This window comes from Camelus bactrianus, chromosome 4, assembly GCF_048773025.1.
Source record: "Camelus bactrianus isolate YW-2024 breed Bactrian camel chromosome 4, ASM4877302v1, whole genome shotgun sequence".
In the NCBI taxonomy this organism is placed as follows: domain Eukaryota; kingdom Metazoa; phylum Chordata; class Mammalia; order Artiodactyla; family Camelidae; genus Camelus; species Camelus bactrianus.
Genome location: NC_133542.1, coordinates 19,383,597 through 19,403,647, shown reverse-complemented (window position 1 = coordinate 19,403,647; position 20,051 = coordinate 19,383,597). Strand labels below are relative to the sequence as shown.

Genomic DNA, 20,051 nt, shown 5'->3' with positions numbered 1-20,051 from the left:
ATGTTCACAGTAGCATTCATTATTCAGAACAGCCAAAAAGTAAAAGCAACCCAAACACCCATAATGAATGAATGAATAAAATGACATATCCACACAATAGATTATTCCATATTAAATAGTAGTTATGCTACAACTTGAATGAACCTTGAAAACATTAAGTGAAACAAGCCAGTCATAAAAAAACACATATTTTATGATTCCACTTATTTTAAATGTCCAGAATATGATGCCTGTGAAGACAGAAAATAGATTAGTAGTTGCCTAAGGGGGAGGGAGATGGGGAGTCATTGTCAGTGAGTATAAGGATTATTTCTTTTTTAAATTATTCTAAAATATACATAACAAATCTCACCATTTTAATTATTTTCAAGTGTACAATTCACTGCCATTAACTTCATTCACAATATTGTGCAATCATTACCACTATCATTTCCAGGACTTTTCCATCATCCCAAAGAGAAACCTGTATGAGGTTTCTTTGCTGGGTCATGAAAATGTAAAATCGATCATGGTGATGCCTGTGCAATTCTGAATATGCTAAAAATTAATGAATTGTACACTTTAAGTGGGTGAACTGTATGCTGATGTTAAAAAAAAAAAGGCATTCATGTGTACTGTGTAGTCCCAAGAAGTAAGCTATTTCAGTTCACTCACTGGCTCCCCTTGTGATCTCAGCTGCCAATATAGAAGCATCTCTGAGGGATTTTTTTTTCATATAACATCTGCCACTGTTATGAAGTAGGCCTTCTGTAACAATGAAGGTCACCTGGCAGTTACTCAGTAAAGGCAGGATGTCCCTCGGGAATGGCTGAGGATTCCCTGATGTGGCTGCTTAAGGCCAAACGCTGGCATTCACCACATTCAGGCTAGCTTCGGGCTTCCTCTTGATGAATGAGTACCTGGGGGCTTCATTTTGGGGGGGGAAACAGAACTCACGTTGTGGCTCCAGCTTTTGGATGATAGGCAGAGCACTCGTCATGGCCACCGAGGTGATGGTCTTCACGCCCTTCTCTGCCATCTCACACACAGACTTCAAGCAGGGATACTGATCCTTTGTACTGACGTAAGCCATGGAGACAAGGTCATAAGCGGAGCTCACCAAGGGCAAGTTGGCCACCCTTGTCACCACATTCTACAACGGAAGAGGGAGGTGTGAATTTCCAAAACACATGGGGACATGAAAGGAAACAAAATACAGCTGTTTAAAAATCATACCGGTTGTGGTGCCATTTTTCTGCCTGAAGAGACGAAATCTGCAGAAGAGAAACTTATTTCAGGACACCGGGGTAAGATGCTCCCAGATTCATTCCCCAACCCAAGCAAATGCTAATTCAAGTTGAATGAATGAATGAGTGAGTGAATGAATGAATGAATAAATGTGAAGTAAGTGTTGTCCAAACTTCTTCCCACTGTCCAGCTCTCAGAGCTCTGCTCTGGGCAAACACGTCCTGAAGCAGGATTTCAGAGCTCATATGTAAGCTTTCACTATTAAACAGGCTTCACAAAGAAAAACAAAGCTGTTGATATATTTATCTTGTTTTTCCACCAGGACAATGGAGATGCCTTTTGAAAAGCAATACCTGTTCTCAAAAATGCTAACCAAGTTAAAATCCGTATTAAAACTAAAAAGGTATTTCAAGTAGAAGACAGCTTGGACAGTCAAGATGGACTGCTTGATCCCTGTTAAAGGACTGAGGCTAGTTCAGGGGACACCAAGCACAGGAGGAACTACCCCAAGGAAATGAGACTTTTCAGGGCGCTTTTAAATGTAAATTTAGTGTCCCCAACGACCCACACCCACACAAAACTGCTTCACCGCTAAGCAGCGGAGCTGGGAAGGAAAGAACCCGCCCAGCCCGCTGTCCACCACTCCCCGGCAAATCAGTTCACCCTGAGGCCGCCGCCAAGGTTCCCAGTTTTACCAGAAAAGAGGAAGAATCACGCTTAAGGCGGGAAGTCCCGCGCCAGTATCAACAGCTCGGCTGTCACTGCCTACCCCACAGAAACTATGCTTTAAGACGGTTTTCTAACGCGTTTCCTTTTAAATAATGTCCTTTCGGGACAAATGGAAACTGTTACCCCGCAACCAAGCCAAGAAGCTACAACCGCATTAAAGCAGCGGGCAGACGAGAAGTCTCAATGAACAAAAAAGCGAGGGTGGAAAAGCGCAGGCCCAGGAGACCGCCCCTTCCCAGCCGGGACCCGGAAACCGCCGCGAGGCCGCCGGCGTCCGTCCTGGAGCCCGTGGAGGCGGGGTGCGCACCCACCGGCCGGCAGCAACGAGAAGAGCGCGCCCCGGAGACTCCACGCGGCGCTCACAGCGCAGGGCCCGCGGGCGCCGCGCTATATACCCCCCCGCCCCGCCCCCGCGCCGCGTGACCCGCGGCCCCCGGACACCCGACACCCCGAGGCCCGGGTCCCCGCCTCCTCGCCTCTCAGCGTCCAGGTGTGGAGGCCCCGTCTGCGTGGGCTGGGGGCGCTGTCTGGGTCGGGGGTACTGAGGGGACCCCCGGGGAAAATGCGGCCGCCGCCCACGCCGGCTCTGTGCTCTTGCAAAAGGCGGTGGAGGAGTCGCGCGGACAAATGAACAGTAACTAACCTGTTGATTTCTATCAGCCCTCGGAATAGAACTCTTTAAAAACGGAAACAGTGACGCTCTGACTGTTACTTATAGCAAACAAATAACTGATAAAAGTTTTATGAAATTCTAAGGGATGACAGCCCTGTAGAGATTTGTTTTGCTACTCTTTTGACTGTAAAGTCAGTTCCTCAAACATATGTGGAATTTAAAGTGGAATCGGAATTTCTAAAAAGGGCCTGAGAATACCGTTGGTTGGTCTTTTTTTTTTTTTTTTTCCTTAGGGAGACTTAAACACAAATCACTCCCAGATGGTAGCTACTTTTGTTTTGTTTTGAATAGACTTTCTTCTTTTAGAGCAGTTTCAGGTTCACGGAAGAATTGAGCAGAAAATTAAATTCGCACATAGCCCTCTCCACCCACACATACATACTCCCCTATCCTCAACATCCCTCATCAGTGTGACATATTTGGTACAACTGATGAACCAACATGGGCACATTATTATCAACCCAAGTGTATAGTTTACATTAGGGTTTACTCGATGTTGTACATTCTGTGGGTTTTGACAAATGCATAATGACACGTAGCCACCACTACATACAGAATAATTCCATTGCCCTAAAAATCCTATGTGCTCCATCTATTCATTCCTCCCTCCCTCCCTCTCCTTAAACACATGGAAACCGTGATCTTTTTATTGTTTCTGTAAGCTATACCTTTACCAGAATGTCATTTGGTTGGAATGGTACATTTTGTAGCCTTTTCAGACTGGCTTCTTTCATTTAGTAATATGTCTTTTAAGTTTCTTCCATGTCTTTCATGGCTTGACAGATCATTTTCATTAGCTACTTATGTTTACTTCGCAAACTGGCCTTTTTTTTTTTCTTTTTTGAAGAAACAAATTATCAACATCTGAGTCCTAGTTTTTTCTTGTGTAAAATGCAGGGACTTGCACCAGATTATGTGAGTGAACAAGCTGTGCAACCACCCGAGCAGACCTCTCCTCGAGTGAGTGGCCTGGGATCTGATGACATCGCAGCGGGCCTCGGCCTCCCCAGCCCTCTCTCCGAGAAGGTAAACAATAAAGGACAGGTGGGAGGTGCGAGAGGGAGCTGGTGCCAGGTCCTTGGCCTCCAGAACTGGGAGCAAGCGAAGGCGGCGAGGATGCTGGAGCCCAGGAGCAGGCTTTGTCAAGTTACCAAGTTTGCACTGTGAGAAACCCTCAAAGGCATTCACCTCAATTACTTAACTAATGTTCCATGCACATACATACTGTTTATCATATTTAAAGCTCTAAACTGACCCATTAAAAATGTATCTCTTATACACGAATGAAGACATCTGGACACCCCCAGCAAGAATAAAATAATTACAGTATCTCCCCCCTACATACACCAGGTAATTCAAAATAAAATACAGTACTATCGTAGATCACTGTTAAGAAGTCCAAAATTCTCTGTTTTGTTTTTTTCCTGTGTTTACATCTTCAGTGCTTTAAGCAATCAAAGTACTACTTTTTTCTCTTCTTTTTGCTCTCCATCTTTGTTGGTGCTCTAAGCTGAGGTTTGGTGTGCCTATTACTAATCTATCCTTGCCCTGAAGTAAAACGGCCTGTACTGGATTTTGAGTCCTGATGGTTGTTGTTGTTGGGGTTTTTTGGTTTTTTTTTTAACTTCTCACTAATCTGACCTTTTATTTTGCAACAGAAGGCTCTTGTCCTTTCACCTACAAATGCCTCCTTCTTTTTGTTTGTTTTAAACCTGTGAGTCACTTGCCCTCTTTAAGGATAAGCAAGCTTCCCTCTGCTTCTCTGTGCCTCAGAAGGCAAGGGCTCCAGAGGCTAATGTTGGGGGCTAGGCTCTCCACGCCCCCAGAGCATAAAGCTCTCTGGATTCTTTACCTGCTCCTTTCTTTCATCTTCTCAAGTCTGGGAGAACATGGAGCTAGTGACAAGAACAATCAAGTCCCCCAGGTGATTCTGATAGCCTCTAAAGTTTGAGAACCTTTGTTTTACAGAAGTGTTTTTTCATGGTTGGCCTGGGGACTAGTGCATCAGCATCACCTCGGGTGCTTGTGAAACATTCCGCCTCCTACCCCAGACCTACTGAATCAGGAGCTACAGGGAGTGAGGCCCACGCACCTACATTTTTAACAGTATTTTTTTTAGTAACACCTTTTTACTCTTCACAAAGCACTTTCACATGTTCCTTATTATTTGAGCCTCACAATAATCTGGAAACTCAAATGGGGACTATTACTCTCATCTTAATAATGAGAATCAGTCAGAGATGTTATGTTATTTGACCACCTTCGTGACTGACTAAGCAGCAAGCTAGGTGAGACTAGATCCCAGGGTCATAACCTGAGCTAGTTGCCTAATTCCTCTTTGACCTAGTTTCCTTGTGTATAAAGTGGAAATAATAGTCCTTCGTGTTCTAGGTAAAGGGTATATGGATGTTCATTGGATGTACTAGTTTTTCAACTTTGCTGGGGCTTTCAATGTTTCAAAATGAAAGGCTGAGGGTATTATACAACAATGAGAATAAACAGACCTATAGCTACATGCAATGTAAGTGAAAGAAGCTGCCTACAGATAATACTGTACAAAACAAGCAAACTAAGCTGTGCTGTCAGAAGTAAGGATGTGGGGGAGGGTATAGCTCAGGGGTAGAGTGCATACTTAGCATGCACGAGTCCTGGGTTCAATCCCCAGTACTGAGACAGGAGGGAAGGGGACAGGGCAGAGCCATCCAAGGAATGACAGCAATTTTACACTGAAATGGTGGAAGATTCAACTCCCAGTTGGCCTTAAGGATTAAGTTGGTGGGAGGTTTGACTTCTAGTAGCCTTTGAGCTTCATTATATGCTCATTGTTAACATATTAGTGTGATCGATAACATGCCCACAGGCGTCAAAACAGTCCCAGGGCTAACCACAGAAGGCCAAAGAGTGGGCAGTGGCCAAATTCCTGGGAATCCCAGCTTCTTCCCCAAGGTAGTTGGAATGGTCCCACCTGTAAGCGTGTGAAGCTACTGAGCCCATTAAAAACTGGCAACACCACACCTGGCTGCCCTTTTCCGCTCCCTCTTCTGAGAGGGCCCTACTGTATAGAGTGTCTATGGAGTGTGTACCTAAGTTACTCTAACCTGAGCACCCAATTCCCACACCTCTTTCCTTGCCTTTCTCTTGCCTTACACTCTATACAGTATGTATCTCTCTAAATAAATCTACCTTTACTTAACTGTGGCTCACACTTGAATTTTTTCCTGCTCAAATCCAAGGATCTACATTTGGCGGGGCACGTCCCAGGGGCTCAACCGAGACCTGGGACACGGCCCTCCTCACGCCCCACGTCTATTTTTTTCCTGCATGAGTACCTCCACTAAAAACAAACTCTCTTTAAAAAAAAAAATAAGAATGAGAGTTGCTTTGCAAGGTGGGGAGGGCTAGTGACCGGATGGGGCCACCAGGGACCTACTGTGTGCTGATAACCTTTTTCTTGTTCTAGGTGCTAGTTACATGTGTCTGCTCTTTTTGTGGAAATTCATTAAACTGGACACTTACATTTTTATAAGTATGCTATACTTATATTTTTGGAAGTTTTGAAAAGTTGAGAAAAGGAAAAAATAAGTGGTGCTGACTCTAAGGATTCTGTGAGGATTAAATGAATCAACACATTGAACAGAATAATGCCAAGTACATATAAATGGGAGCTGTTATTAATGTTTTCTAACCACACCAGAGCCTTCGTGCCCAGGAGAGCCTTGCTCAGAGGGGAAACTGAAGGGGCTGCAGGGAACCAGCAATATCCCGGCTCCTGTCTAACCTTCCTTCCTGGACTACAAAGCATGGGAGGCCCTGTTGACAAGGACACATTTCGTAGAGTTTGGAGCAACTCAACCTGGGTGTATTATTGATACAAAGTAATAATAAAATAGCTAGGAAAAAAAATCTGGCTTGAAGTTTCCTCTTGCAGAGGTAGGGCAACTGCCTCCTTCCCCACCGCTCACCGTTTTTTTTCTTCCCTCCCCACTAAGCACTATATCCTGCATTCACCTCCAGGAAGCGTGCTCCTCCTCTCATCCCTTCTCTCTTTGGACAAACCCTTGTTTCCCCTGCCTTGAGTACCTGTCAGTCTGGCAAACTCTACTCTTTCTGCATGACTCAGCTCTTCACTTCTGTGAGGCCCTCTTCAGCCTCAACATTACCAAGCAGTCGGTGGCAGAACTGGGCCTCAGACCAGGTATGCCTGACTCTGGAATCTACACTGTTTAGCAGTGCTTGGTGTGTGCTCTTAGTAAATACACTTGGCCCACGTAGGCCTGAATGCCTATAAGATGGAGTCAGATGGTATCTAGGGCTCCTCCCAGCTATATTATCTTCATCCAAAAAATAACAATACCTCACATTGTTTATAACTTTACAGTGTCATTTCTATAAACATATCTCAACCCACACAGGTGCCTTTTCCTATTCCCTTGTCACAAGACAGCCTTATCCAAACACAGGGGAAGTGTCACTCTGTTCATTTCTTCTTTTCACCTGAGCTAGAAAGTAGATAAAACTACCTTTCTCATGGACCAGAGACAAAGATAACGGGTCACAAGTAATGAATCATGAAGCCAGATGATTTTTGTTTTGAACAGTTAAAATTCCATTCAAACTGGTCACCAGCAGGAAGAATTTCTTGGGTGACGTGAGTAATCTGCCTCTCCACTCACCCCTGAACTTGATCCTCTGCCATTCTTTTTTCACACCCCTCCAAATACCTTGAAGGGAAAAGGCAATTCCTCTTTCACATGGGCTTCATCTTGACTTGGTTTCCAAGAGAATGAACCTCCTTCTGCCCAAATGAACTTCACATCTTTTAGCCTTCCAGGGCCCCTGCCCTTCTCTGTCTGAAATTCGTAACTCCAGTAGAAGCAATCAGAAGATAGACTTCATCAAACTGAAAATCAATTTCTGATCTGATTCTATTTGTCTTCCCCTCCATCTTGTACCTAGTTATAGGTTTGAGATTTTATAAACTGAAATTATCCTGGGATGTCACAATTTCATGCATTTTTAATTCTCTTTAAGCGAATGCAATTATTAAGTGAATACAGAAAATAGCTTTCTTTCTGTTATTTATATCCAGTGTATTCCCCACCACACACAAAGGACTTAAATTGCCTTAGAAGATGCATAAAATACAAAAAGAATACATTTAAAATAAGTAAATAAATAAGTAAAGCAAAGAGAAATTAAGATGGCACATATAGTTTTTATATTATCATCATTATATCAGGTAATTAATATTCACATTAGGAGAAACTCAGTGATTCCGCAAGGATGAAGAAACAATTCCTGAAACAGTGATCTATTGTATACAGATAAGGTGCTCTTTTGTAGTTTCTTAGGATAGCATCATACTGTGTGTGGGGGTGAATATTGATTTTTAGGTCAGAATCCCAACCTTTTTGTTTCCAGCTTTATTGAGATATAGTAGTCATATAACATTGTGTAAGTTTGAGGTATACAGTGTAGTGATTTTACATATGTATATATTGAAGAATAATTACCAAAATAAAGTTAGTTGATACATCCATCACCTCACATATTTACAACTTTTATATGTTTTTGTGATGAGAACTTTTTAAATTACTGTAGGGGAGCAAAACTTGCCACCCCAAAATGTGTCTCTTTGGCATGAAGATTAATTTAGGCTGATTATTTTTAAGAAACAGAAGACTAAGAAATTCTTTCTTTTTACCTCCCACTTAGCTGCCTAAAGAATTTAGATAAAGGGCCTGTTCCTGGAATAGTATAGCTATCACCAGGGATATCTGCAAAGAATATGGACTAGGTGTGGTGGGGGAAATTGTGTCACATCATCCCTGCATGGCCCAGCAAACATGTATTTACCAAATATTTATTTTTCCAACTCATGTGAATTGCCTTCCTCCCTTTTGAGGTCCCAAACCACTACCCCAACCTCCTCTTTTGTCTTTAGCTGAAAATGATGGTTAAGATGAAAGTTTCAGCCATTCTGAGGAGTTACTCAGTTTTTCTGGGCTTCTCCCTTGTATACCTGTTATTAAACTTTTGTTTGATCTTCCCCTGTTAATCTGTCTCATGTCAGTTCAATTCTCCAACCAACCAGAAGAACCTAGAGGGGGAAAAGGAAAATTTCTTCATTCCTGACACTATCCTCTAAGCAACTTTCAAGTACACAATACAGTATAGTTATCTGTAGTCACCATGCTGTACATTACGTATAGAGCTTACTCATCCTGTAACTAGAAGTTTGTACATATCCCAACTGTGAATCTATTCATACTACAGTGATAATAATACCACCACCTTAAAGGGTTATCGTGCAGAAAAATAAGGTAATGTGTGTATAAGGTGCCAAACACAGAGCCAGGCAAATAGTAGGTTCTTAGCCAATGTCATTTCCTTTCTCCTTTTAATTTTGCTTTGCTCACAGGAAAAAAAAAAAAAAAAAGCTAACCAAAATTCAGGTCATGAGAATTAACAGAATTTTAGAGCAGGAATAAAACCAAGCAGGATCCTGTGGGGCTCTCCTGTTACCGGATAAAAGTTTGTGTGCCCATCACATTGTGAGGCCAAACAAACCTAAATGTCGGTGTAGGGAGCAGAGAAAGATTTGTTGCAGGGCCAAGAAAGGAGGACAGGCAGCTCGTGCTCAACAAACCCAAAATCCCTGATGGTTTTAGGGGGAAAGTTTTTATAGGCAAAATTTGGGGTGAGGACATCAGGGTGTGTGACTTTCTTCTGACTGGTTGGTGCTGAGGTAACATGGTGGTGTTCTAGGAATCTTGTGCTCAGCCTGAAGTTGCCATGCTCCACCTGGGTGGGGAGCCTTAGTCCCTGAAGAACTCAAAAATGTCCTATATATTCCTTGAGGAGAAACCAGAACCATGAGCCAAGGGTGTGCTACTGTTTCTTGACTGTTTCTCCCTTGTCTCTGCATTCCCTCCCTTCCCTGAACAGCAAATGTTTGAATCTGCCCTGTGGAACTCCGGGAAGGTCAAGGAGGCTGAATGAAGAGAAGCACCCCACAGGGTGCTGCTCTGTTTCACTCCCTGGTCCAAAAGCCTTTCTGCGTCCCCTGTTTCTTGCTTGTAGGAAAAAGCTTCAGCCTAGCCTAGGCTTTCCCTGAGTTCCAAAGAGCAGACTTAAGCAGTTAGTAGGACAATAGAGTCACAGAACGCCCAGTCCTCCTGCAGGGATATAGATAACAATCCGATGCATATCTTTGAGCTAGTATCTGCAGACACTGAGACCCCTAACCCGTGGAGGATGGCGACTACATGCAGACCACAAGCACTCCACCCCAGACTGGTTGGAACCAAAAGTTTGAGATTCCTGAGACATGACCCTGTTACCTTACCACTAACCCATCAGAAAGTCACACAACCTACAGCCCTCGCCCCAAAATGTTGCCTTTAAAAACTCTTCCCCTAAAACCATTAGGAAGTTTGGGTCTTTAAGTGTGAGCTGCCCCTTCTCCTTGCTTGGTACCCTGCAGCAAAACTTTTTCTGTTCCAAACTCTGACATTTTGGCTTGTTTGGCCTCACTGTCCATTGGGCTATGAACTTGGGTTGGACAACAGGAAGAGATCCTGTCTATGGTCCTATCCAGTAGGTCTCTGTGTGCATGACAGTGGCCTGGGGCACTTATTAAAAATACAGATTCTGGGGTCTCATTCCTGTTACCAAACCAAACTTGGGCTTGCCTGCCGTGCAGTGAAGCCAAGCTACTGACACCAGTTTGTGCGAAAGGAAAGTACAGCATTTATTGCAAGGTAACAGGCAGGGAGAACAGGTAGCTAATGCTCAAAAGACCGAAATTCCCCTATGGCTTTCAGGGGAGGGTTTTAAAAGGCAACATTTGACATGAGGGTCGCAGCTCATGGACTGTCTTCTTAATGGTTGGTGGTGAAGTAACAGGGTAATGTCTCAGGAATCTTAATCGTCAAATTTCTGGTTAGTTATATCCCTTCAGGGGCAACTAGGACTCTGTTTTATTGCTGAACTACTGTCATTACTTTTCTTGCTTAGCTGCTTTTTCTTTGTTTTTGCATTCCCTCACTTCCTTAATTATTTACTGCTTTGCCTACTCTTTGAAACTCAGGGAAGGCCTAGGAGACTAAAACCTTTTCTACAAATAAGAATTGGGAAAGAAACCCACAGACCTATGGTGAATTAATCTTCAACAAAGGAGGCAAGAATATACAATGGAGAAATGACAGTCTCTTGAGCAAGTAGTGTTGGGAAAACTGGACAGCAGCGTGTAAATCAATGAAGTTAGAGCAATCCCTTACTCTATACACAAAAATAAATTCAAAATGGCTTAAAGACTTAATATAAGACAAGATACAATAAATCTCCCAGAAGAAAACATAGGCAAAACATTCTCTGACATAAATCTTAGCAATGTTCTCCTAGGGCAGTCTACCCAGGCAATAGAAATAAGAGCAAAAATAAACAAATGGGACCTAATTAAACTCATAAGCTTCTGCCCAGCAAAGGAAACCATAAGCAAAACAAAACGACAGCCTACAGAATGGGAGAAAATATTTGCAAATGATGAGACTGATGAGGGCTTAATTTCCAGAATATATAAACAGCTCATACAACTTAATAACAAAAACAAACAACCCAATCTAAAAATAGGCAGAAGACCTAAACAAGCAGTTCTCCAATGAAAACATACAAATGGCCAATAGGCACATGAAAAAATGCTCACTATCACTAATTATCAGAGAAATGCAAACCAAAACTACAATGAGGTATCACCTCACACCAGTCAGAATGGCCATCATGCAAAAGTCCACAAACAATAAATGCTGGAGAGGGCATGGAGAAAAAGGAACCCTCCTACACTGTTGATAGGAATGTAGTTTGGTGCAGCCATTATGGAAAACAGTATGGAGATTCCTCAAAAAACTAAAAATAGACTTACCATATGATCCAGCAATCCTACTTTTGGGTACATATCCAGAGGGAACTCAAATTCAAAAAGATTCATGCACCCCAATGTTCATAGCAGCACTGTATACAATCTCCAAGACATGGAAACAACTTAATGTCCATCAACAGATGACTGGATAAAGGAGTTGCGGTATATTTATACAATGGAATACTACTCAGCCACAAAAATAATAAAATAATGTCATTTGCAGCAACATGGATGAACCTAGAGATCATCATTCTAAGTGAAGTAAGCCAGAAAGAAAGAAAAATACCATATGATATCACTTATATGCGGAATTTAAAAAAATGGAAAAAAGAGGACACTAATGAACTCATCTACAAAACAGAAACAGATTCAGACATAGTAAACAATCTTATAGTTACTGGGGAAAGGGACTGGGAAGGGTTAAATTTGGGAGTTTCAGATTTATAAATGTTAGCCACTATATATAAAAATAGATTTTAAAAGTTTCTTCTGTATAGCACAAGGAACTATGTTCAATATCTTATAATAACATTTAATGCAAAATAAATATGAAAACAAATATATGCATGTATATGCATGACTGGGACATTGTGCTGTACACCAGAAATTGACACATTAAAACTGACGGTACTTCAATAAAAAAATCCTTTTTAATTAATTGGGGGACACAGTGGGGCTTTCGTACCCAGGAGGGCCCTGCAGGATCCTGCTTGGTTTCAGTCTTCCCTTTCCTTTGATGCTTCTCAATCCTGAGGGGAACAGAGGTGGGACAAGAAAGGGAGTACAGTTTTGGATAAAGAGGTTCATCATAAACTCGAGAGAGGAACTCGGTTTTAGGGGGATTCCGTTTCATCCCCAGAGATTCTGATTCACCTCATTTAGGAAACCCTCCAGAAATGTTTAAAAAGTAGCCCAGGTCATTCTGATACAGACAACGTAAGAACTACACTTTAAGAGAGCTGCATTCAAACTGGACTCTTCTGAGGGACAAAGCAGCTGAATGATTTGCCTAAGGCACCACAGATGGCAGAGTTGAAACCAGAACGTGAGGTGTCTGACTCCATGGCCTCTCCACAATGCATACAAAAATACAATTCAACAATAAGCCTGTTCATCAAATCATTTTGGCATAAAGAATTGCCCTTTATAACATATATTTATTAATTTAAACGCTAACTCAAGCTTACTGGCCAGCCCCAAAGCTAGAAAGAGAGCCAGTTCCCAACGTCAAGGCCCAATAACCCCAAGAACATACACAATTTGGGGTTGCTAGAGCATGACAGTTTGCTTTGCAGGATGAGTGGCCTTTGTCCTTGGTAACGTGAGCAGCTCCACCTGGAGGCCATGGTCCACTGCGTATCCCGGTCACAAACAATCCGGGCTTGACCGTGGGGGAAAAAAAGCAGACAAAGTATTTTCTGGGCCCTCACTTACTCTTTCAGCCCCTTTTCTCCTCCTTAGGGAATCCTCCTTTCCCTGGGTACACGTATGTTCCTTGTGTGCTTGGAGTCTCCCAATACACTCTCATCCTAACAAGTCTGTGCTCTCAACTAAAAAGTCAAATGCATGTTATAAATGAACTCAAAACCAAATGCCAAAGACTAGTTTATTAACTGCTCTCTCCCAGGATAATTTATAAGTTAATAAAAATCTTTTTTTTAAAAAACAATTTACAAAATATGTTCTCATGTAAAAGTAGCAAGGACATGCTATTCCTATTCTGTGCTCTGACTCCAAGGCACCTGTCCAAGTTTACTCTGTAAGCTATAGAGTTGAGTCAAAGATCCTGTCTACAACCTTTCAGCTATATCATGCTGTCTTTGAAGGATAAATGTCTATAGAACACGAGTAAAATCTTGTTAAATGAAAGTTAAAGAGCAAGAGGGAATGAGGGAGTAGGAAAGAAAGCAAAACGAAAACAAAAAGTGAGGGGCATTTCCTTAGGGGATCAGGAAGGAGTTGTTCAACAGGGAAGGAGGTACGTGAAGTTACGAAAGTCTGCCCCAAACAGACACACCTGCACTCGCAGGCTCCATATACTGCCTCTGTGTCCGTCCCCAGGCTCGATCAGTTCCCAAAGGGCATCAGGCCTGTGGATAACATGTTTATTTCTTTTTTTCTCTTTCTCAGAAATTCAGAATCATAGTCAGGTCATTTTAATTTGGGCCACAAAGACTCGATGACCACCCTAGAGCAGGAACAGACTCTACTGATTATCTAACCCAGTGGGTCTCTATGTGTGTCTGCATGCACGACAATGGCTTGGGCACAGATCTTCAGCCAAGTGCCTTCTCCTGGGATGGCTTCTTCAGCAGTTTTGTTGAAGGCAAAAGGTATGGGCCAGTTACCCTTGGCAAATGGTCCTTTGGGCCTGGCTTCTTCTTTGTGAAAATGCCTAATCCTTCCATTTCTCTGAGACCTCCTATTGGTGGAGAGCAAGGTGGGAAGTAGGGGTGGGAGAGGTGGATTTGTTTTTGTTTTTGTTTAAGTATGTTGATTTTGGAAAGATGATGGAGCCAAAAGTTTCGGGAGTGACTTGGCTGTTATATTCACTGTCAGCCTCACATTCTGCTCTGGATTTGGATTTGGCAAAGATGCTTTTCCTAGGTTGGCCTCTGACAGAGACAATTTAGCAGTTCTTAATGATTCAACAAACAGCTGAGGAAATTGTGAGAAACATGACTTTACCAACCAGCACCAGTGCCATTTCCAGAATCTGCCCACTCTCTGAGCTGCAGACTGAAACCCTCAAGGTCAGGATCCATTTTTGTCATCCAAGTACAAGTCATTCCTTTTATCTGAGTCAGTTAATCAGAGTTCCACATTTGATTTAATATTTCACTAAAGAAAAACCCAAAAAGCTTCCCTAAGTAAAAGTATATATCATGATCCAAAGTTCAGCAGACATGCATAGCCACACTACTATGAATGTTATATAATTCATCAAGAATTCAGAATTGATCTAAAATTTAAGACCATATTAATAGTAGTCCTGATATTATTTTAACATATCTGTTAAAAAAAAAAAACCAACAAATCCATCTGTTTTTGATGACCTTTAAATGTTAGAACACTGAACTTAAAAAAAAATTAAAAATAGGTATGTGACACAAAGTTATGCTTGTGAGAATGGCATCTATCAAAGCAACATCACTTTTCCAATGCTCCAGAAATTTTCATTTTTAGCTTTAGCAAACTTAAATCACTCTAGCCTACTGTCTAAGAAGAAGAAAAGGAAGACCATTTTTCTGAAACTGAAATACAGATCAGTTAGCTACTGCCCGCCCCTTCCCCCCATTTACACTGGTCACTTAGATTTTGATTAGGTATAAGAGGAAGGTAATGGAATATGGACTCAAAAACACCACACTCCCCCAAAACACACACATTAAGGAGCTTCAGGCTGGCCTTCCAGGTTACTAGATATAATCTTAGAAATACAAAATAGCTGACTCCATATGTACCTAGGTAATATAGAGCTGAATTAAATAGACTGTCATACATATGACACGCTCGCTGTCTTTTTATTCCTCCTCCCACTCGATTCCTCTTGACATAATTTCTGCTTCTCAAAACCTCCTTTCAAGAGTTGAGAGGAAACCACATAGCACTTAGTTTGATGAATGTTTTAGAGGAGAGATAATGGGAGAAAGAGGATAATGGAAATAAATACAGTTTTCTTTATTGAAGTATCATTTTGGTTTTCATCAATAAAGACTATGATCTTACCATAAAATAACACTTTGATTATTAAAAAATGAAAAATGTAATATATGCATATTTATGAAAAAATTTTAACTTTAAACATGAATGAAGTCATCATAATCACCCATAACTCTACCATCTAGAAATAACCACTGTTGATATTTTGGATTATAGCATTCCCATATTTTTTCTATGTAACTATATTTATCTAACTTTCATTTTCATAAAAGTGGGTTTGTATTACCAATATTATTCCATAGCTTATTTTTTTCACTAAATATACCATGAATATTAAATATTCTGCAGTGGTGTGCCCAGGCTGGCTGTTTACCCAGTCACCCGCATGACTCCAATATAAGGAACATGACTCTTTATTTGAAGATATCTCTGAAGAAAAAATACTTACAAACACTCATGGAGGAAATACAGAAGCATCACAGTTTGAAGAAGAAAGAAATGTTACAGCCCATTTTAGGATCAAACTAAAGCAATGCTAATCAAGGTCCAAGGATTTGCTCTGTGGATCAATATAAACCTTTCTTTTAAACACAACTTCTTCAAAAAATGTAAGTAAAAAAGAAAGCCATTTGACAAAATGTGCATTTAAATAAACAGAGCAAACTCATTTATTGTCTGCTTCTCAGTCTGTAGTTAACAGAATATATTTTCATACTTTCATAAGTAAACACCATAGCTCTATGTGTCTTTATCCAGAAGGACACAGATATCTAAAACCCTTAAGGTTGCCATTAGGATTGGATAAAAATAATTCATGGCCAAATGTTTTTGAAAAATACAAATAATAAGTCATTTCTCTAAAGAAAAAAAAAAAGAAACATCATAGCTACACTTAAGTTGAAGTAAAAGGAGAAAGGAAAACTTTATCATATAACTGTATAACATCTATTTATTGAAAGATTATTAAAGTATGGGGATTTTACAAAAAATTATACCAAAATGTTAATTATGGTTATCATTTGTAGGACGATTACAGCTCATTTTTCTTTTTTTGAGGGGGGAGGTTTGTTTTTTTTTTTTAGTAGACTTTATTTTTTAGAGCAGCTTCAGGTTTATAGCAGAATTGAGCAGAAAATACTGAGTTTGCACATAGACCTCCCCACCCACACATATGTACTCCCCTTCCCTCAACATCCCTCATCAGTGTGGCATATTTGGTACAATTGATGAACCAACATGGACACATTATTATCAACCAAAGTCCATAGTTTACATTAGGGTTCACTCTTGATATTGTACATTTAATAGGTTTTGACAAATGCATAATGACATGTAGCCACACTATAGTATCATACAGAATAATTTCATTGCCCTAAAATCCCTTGTGCTCCATCTATTCATTCCTCCCTCCCTCCCTCTCCCCAAACCCCTGGAAGCCACAATCTTTTTATTGTTTCTGTAGCTTTACCTAGAAAAGAATTTTTTTTTTTTTTAGATTTTTCTTTTTGCTGGGGAGCAGGTAATTAAGTCTGTTTGTTTGTTGTTTGTTTGTTTGTTTTAATGGAAGTACTGGGGATTGAACCCAGGACCTTATGCATGCTAAGGATACACTCTACCACTGAGCTATGCCCTCCCCCCTGAAAAGTGTATTTTTTTAATAAAAGATTTTTTATTAGATTGTACTTAATGCTCAAAAACTAAACAATTAGCCAGAGGCATCAGTGATGATTGCTAAATTTTACCTAGCAGCTTGATTACAGATAGCCAGTAAATAAGGGCAGCTTATTTGTTCTAGAAAATCCAGCTGTGACCTTTTACATATGTACCTGGGTAAGGAACTCCCACAGCTCCTTGGAGATGGCCAGTTAGGGACTCTCAGAATTGTAAGTCTAATTCATAAACCAAGACATGTTCTCTTAAATGTTCTGGAAAAGTGTGGGTGTGGGTTTGGAAGCAGAAACTGTGCAGAAGCAGCCACAGTGTCACAGGATGCATTCATAGTCACCTTAAGGCCTCTACACCTGCCTTCTCTGAGCAACATGTATCCCCATGTAGCCAGCACCAATCTCTGGTTCTGCTTGGTGGGTGGTGCATCCCCAAAGGCACATGGTTGCATGTCCATGAGGGTGTCCAAGTTAAAACTGACGGTTCCCAAAAAACCATTTACAAAAGGAGTTCTCAAGCCAACACTCCAGGATACCCTTGCTAGGCATCTAAGACGTGGCCTCTTCCCTTCATGTGCTCATAAGAACTTCAGGGATCACTGGGTAGAAACCATACCTAGGCTACCATGTTCTTGACAACTCTCCAACAGGTGAGCACATATCTGGCTCATGATTAGTAATCAGTTCATTCATTCATTCATTCATTCACTGTGATAATTCTGATTAGGGCACTCTGTGACTGAACTAAATTTTAACATATTCATGTTAAATAAATTATCTGGCTACTTAGTTCATAACACAATTTCCTATAAAAGATAGAAATCAAGAACTAAAAGCATTTCCCAGAAAAGGAACAGGGGTGATTTCATCACATTTATTCTGTCTATTCTACATATAAACATACACACAGCTTGGTATGTGTACCTCAAACTGTCAAGAAATCTCAGTTTGTGGCACAGTCTTTTTTGGTCAGAGATATTGTGTGGTAAGACGTAAACTGGTTCAAAATCACAGTGTGTCACCTTGAGAGACAGACCAAATAACTGGCAATGGCAATTTGGGGTAGGTGGGCAGAGATTGTAAAAAAAAAACACTTCCTTTTTCACATTACATATTTCTTACAACATTTGAAAATGTTTAATGAGCTGTATTTCTATCTTTGTAAGCAGAAAGCATAACAGAGTACATTTAAAAACAAAAATGCATCATACTTAATGTGAGAGACTTGAAGCTTTCCCACTAAGGTCAGGTACAAGACAAAGATGTCCCCTCTCACCAATCCTTTTCAATATTGTACTGGAAATTCTAACTAATGCCATAAAACAAGAAAAGGAAATAAAAGGTATACAGTTTGGGAAGGAAGAAATAAAACTATATTTGTTCATAGATGACATGATAGTTATGTAGAAAATCCAGAAGAACCAACAAAAGAATTCCTGGAACTAATAAGTGATTATGGCAAAGATTATTGCAAGATACAAGGTTAATATACAAAGAGCAGCATATCCCTTAGCAATGGATCACATATTACCATCATTAGCTGTATGTAAATCTTTCTTGTGATGGTCCTGTCCATCACTGAGAATCCCTAATTCAATCTCCAAACAGCTGTTGGGGTCCTTGAGAAGGTTTGGCAACTTCTTACCAATCATCCGATTTAGGTAGGAAATTGTGCAGATATAAATCTTGGAAAAAGCAGAAGCCCCCTCTTCCTCTTCCTGTGACTCCTTCTCTTGGGTCTGTAGGCACTGTCTTCGTCTGTCAGTATGAGCAGTTTCCCTTCAGGTCCTTGTCCCCCGAGCCCTGGTAGCCTATCCCCTACTCCTCATTCCCCTCCTCTTGTTTATATTTGATTCTTCAGGCTACTCAGAAAATGGCTAATGGCCACAGGGGTTTAATCTAGTATCGACGGTAACCACAAACTTCATGCTTAGTCAAAGGCGTGTGTTAGAACTGGATTGTTAGGTAGAGCTCTCAAAATGTGTGGATGAAGAAGTTGGAGGTGAGGTGAGGAATTTTGTGATCCTGGGCATGCAAATAATTTAGCACACAAGAGCCCAGTTTCCATGACTCCCAAAGAAGAACACGCTATATTCAAGGAGGCCCTGCCATACAACAAACACAACAGAGGACACATTTATACCCCCGGCTTTGGGATAGACCTAAATATAGTTAATGTCTGAGGATCCTAACTGCTGTTAAGGGACAAGGTGATGTTCCTTCTCTCTGTCTCATTCTCCCTGTCTGTGTGCGTACTCGCACGTGTGAGGTGCTGATTCCTGCTGATCACCGGCCTGCTTGTGTACATACGCAGTTCCCAAACGACATTCTTCATTTCTTCACCAAATCAAGTACTGCTGCTCGAACTCTCACTTTCTCTTGGCCTTTCTGGCTTTGGCATCTACCTCCGACTCTCCAGCCATACTTTCTGTCCCCATTGGGGCATGTGAGCAGGAGGTGAGCATTACAGTGCTCCCATTTGCTGCCTCTGAGGGTTGCTTCAGTTTTGCCTCAGTTTTTTCGAGTTGCTTTGAATCCTCTCTACCACCATCCTTACTCTGTAGCCTTTCTTCCATGCATTAATTCAGGGTCCACTATTCCTAGAATACTGGCCCCAAGGGGTTCCTGCTTTCTTTCCCAGTTAGATGCACACCAAAGGAAGCCCTAAGTGTTTTGACAAAACAGTCTGTCCATTCAGAATAAACTTATGATGGAGTCCTGGAAACTTGTGCAAGCAGCCAGCCAGACCACTGCCAGCCAATTCCAGGAAGAAGCTAGAAGTAAGAGCCTGCTGGTTCCTCCGTCTCCTCACCCTGCCCCGCATATTAAACAGTGTCCTGCACACAGCTTACACAATGTCCCCATTCTCCTGGTGACACCATTTCAACATACTTAAACAGCTTCTTCCTTAGACTAGCACTTGTGGGCTTATTATATCCTCTGCCAAACCATAAGGGCAACCTGTAAATGGTAGCGCTTCTGGCCTGTGTAAATTCCGAGAATCTCTAGGCTGGCCAGCATAAAATAAACCCCAGGGCATTAGTGAAAAGTGGAGAGGAGCATGGTAGAAGACAAATTATTAAACAAAGAACAACAACAAAAGAAACCTCAAAGTCTGCATGTAAACCAAACAGAAAGCTTTGTGAAATGGAATCTTATAAGTTTACATAATTGA

General features: G+C 41.2%; 1 protein-coding gene and 1 long non-coding RNA gene across 11 annotated transcripts in view; one reads left to right on the top strand and one right to left on the bottom strand.

The window, feature by feature from the left end:
• PLIN2 (perilipin 2) overlaps window positions 1-20,051 on the bottom strand; it is a 76,342-nt gene that overhangs the window by 10,988 nt on the left and 45,303 nt on the right. For 3 of the 9 annotated variants that reach the window (XM_074361525.1, XM_010946027.3, XM_074361523.1), the window contains exons 4-6: window positions 8,652-8,729; window positions 1,216-1,253; window positions 937-1,132 (exon numbers count right to left, since the gene is read on the bottom strand). In XM_074361525.1, the coding sequence (XP_074217626.1) occupies window positions 937-1,132; window positions 1,216-1,253; window positions 8,652-8,697 (280 nt within the window). In that variant the 5' untranslated portion in view covers window positions 8,698-8,729. Of the gene's footprint in view, window positions 1-936; window positions 1,133-1,215; window positions 1,254-1,922; window positions 2,192-2,267; window positions 2,369-2,432; window positions 2,607-8,651; window positions 8,730-20,051 lie in introns of those variants that run through there. The other 6 variants (XM_074361527.1, XM_074361524.1, XM_045509890.2 and 3 more) reach the window with 6 other exon arrangements.
• LOC123614336 (uncharacterized) lies at window positions 2,308-20,008 on the top strand. Of its 2 annotated transcripts, XR_012506343.1 has the most exons (5): window positions 2,308-2,446; window positions 3,527-3,655; window positions 6,090-6,277; window positions 13,680-13,882; window positions 15,561-20,008. It is a non-coding gene; the product is annotated as an uncharacterized LOC123614336 (long non-coding RNA). The 2 variants fall into 2 exon arrangements; XR_012506342.1 differs by having other exon boundaries at window positions 3,527-6,277.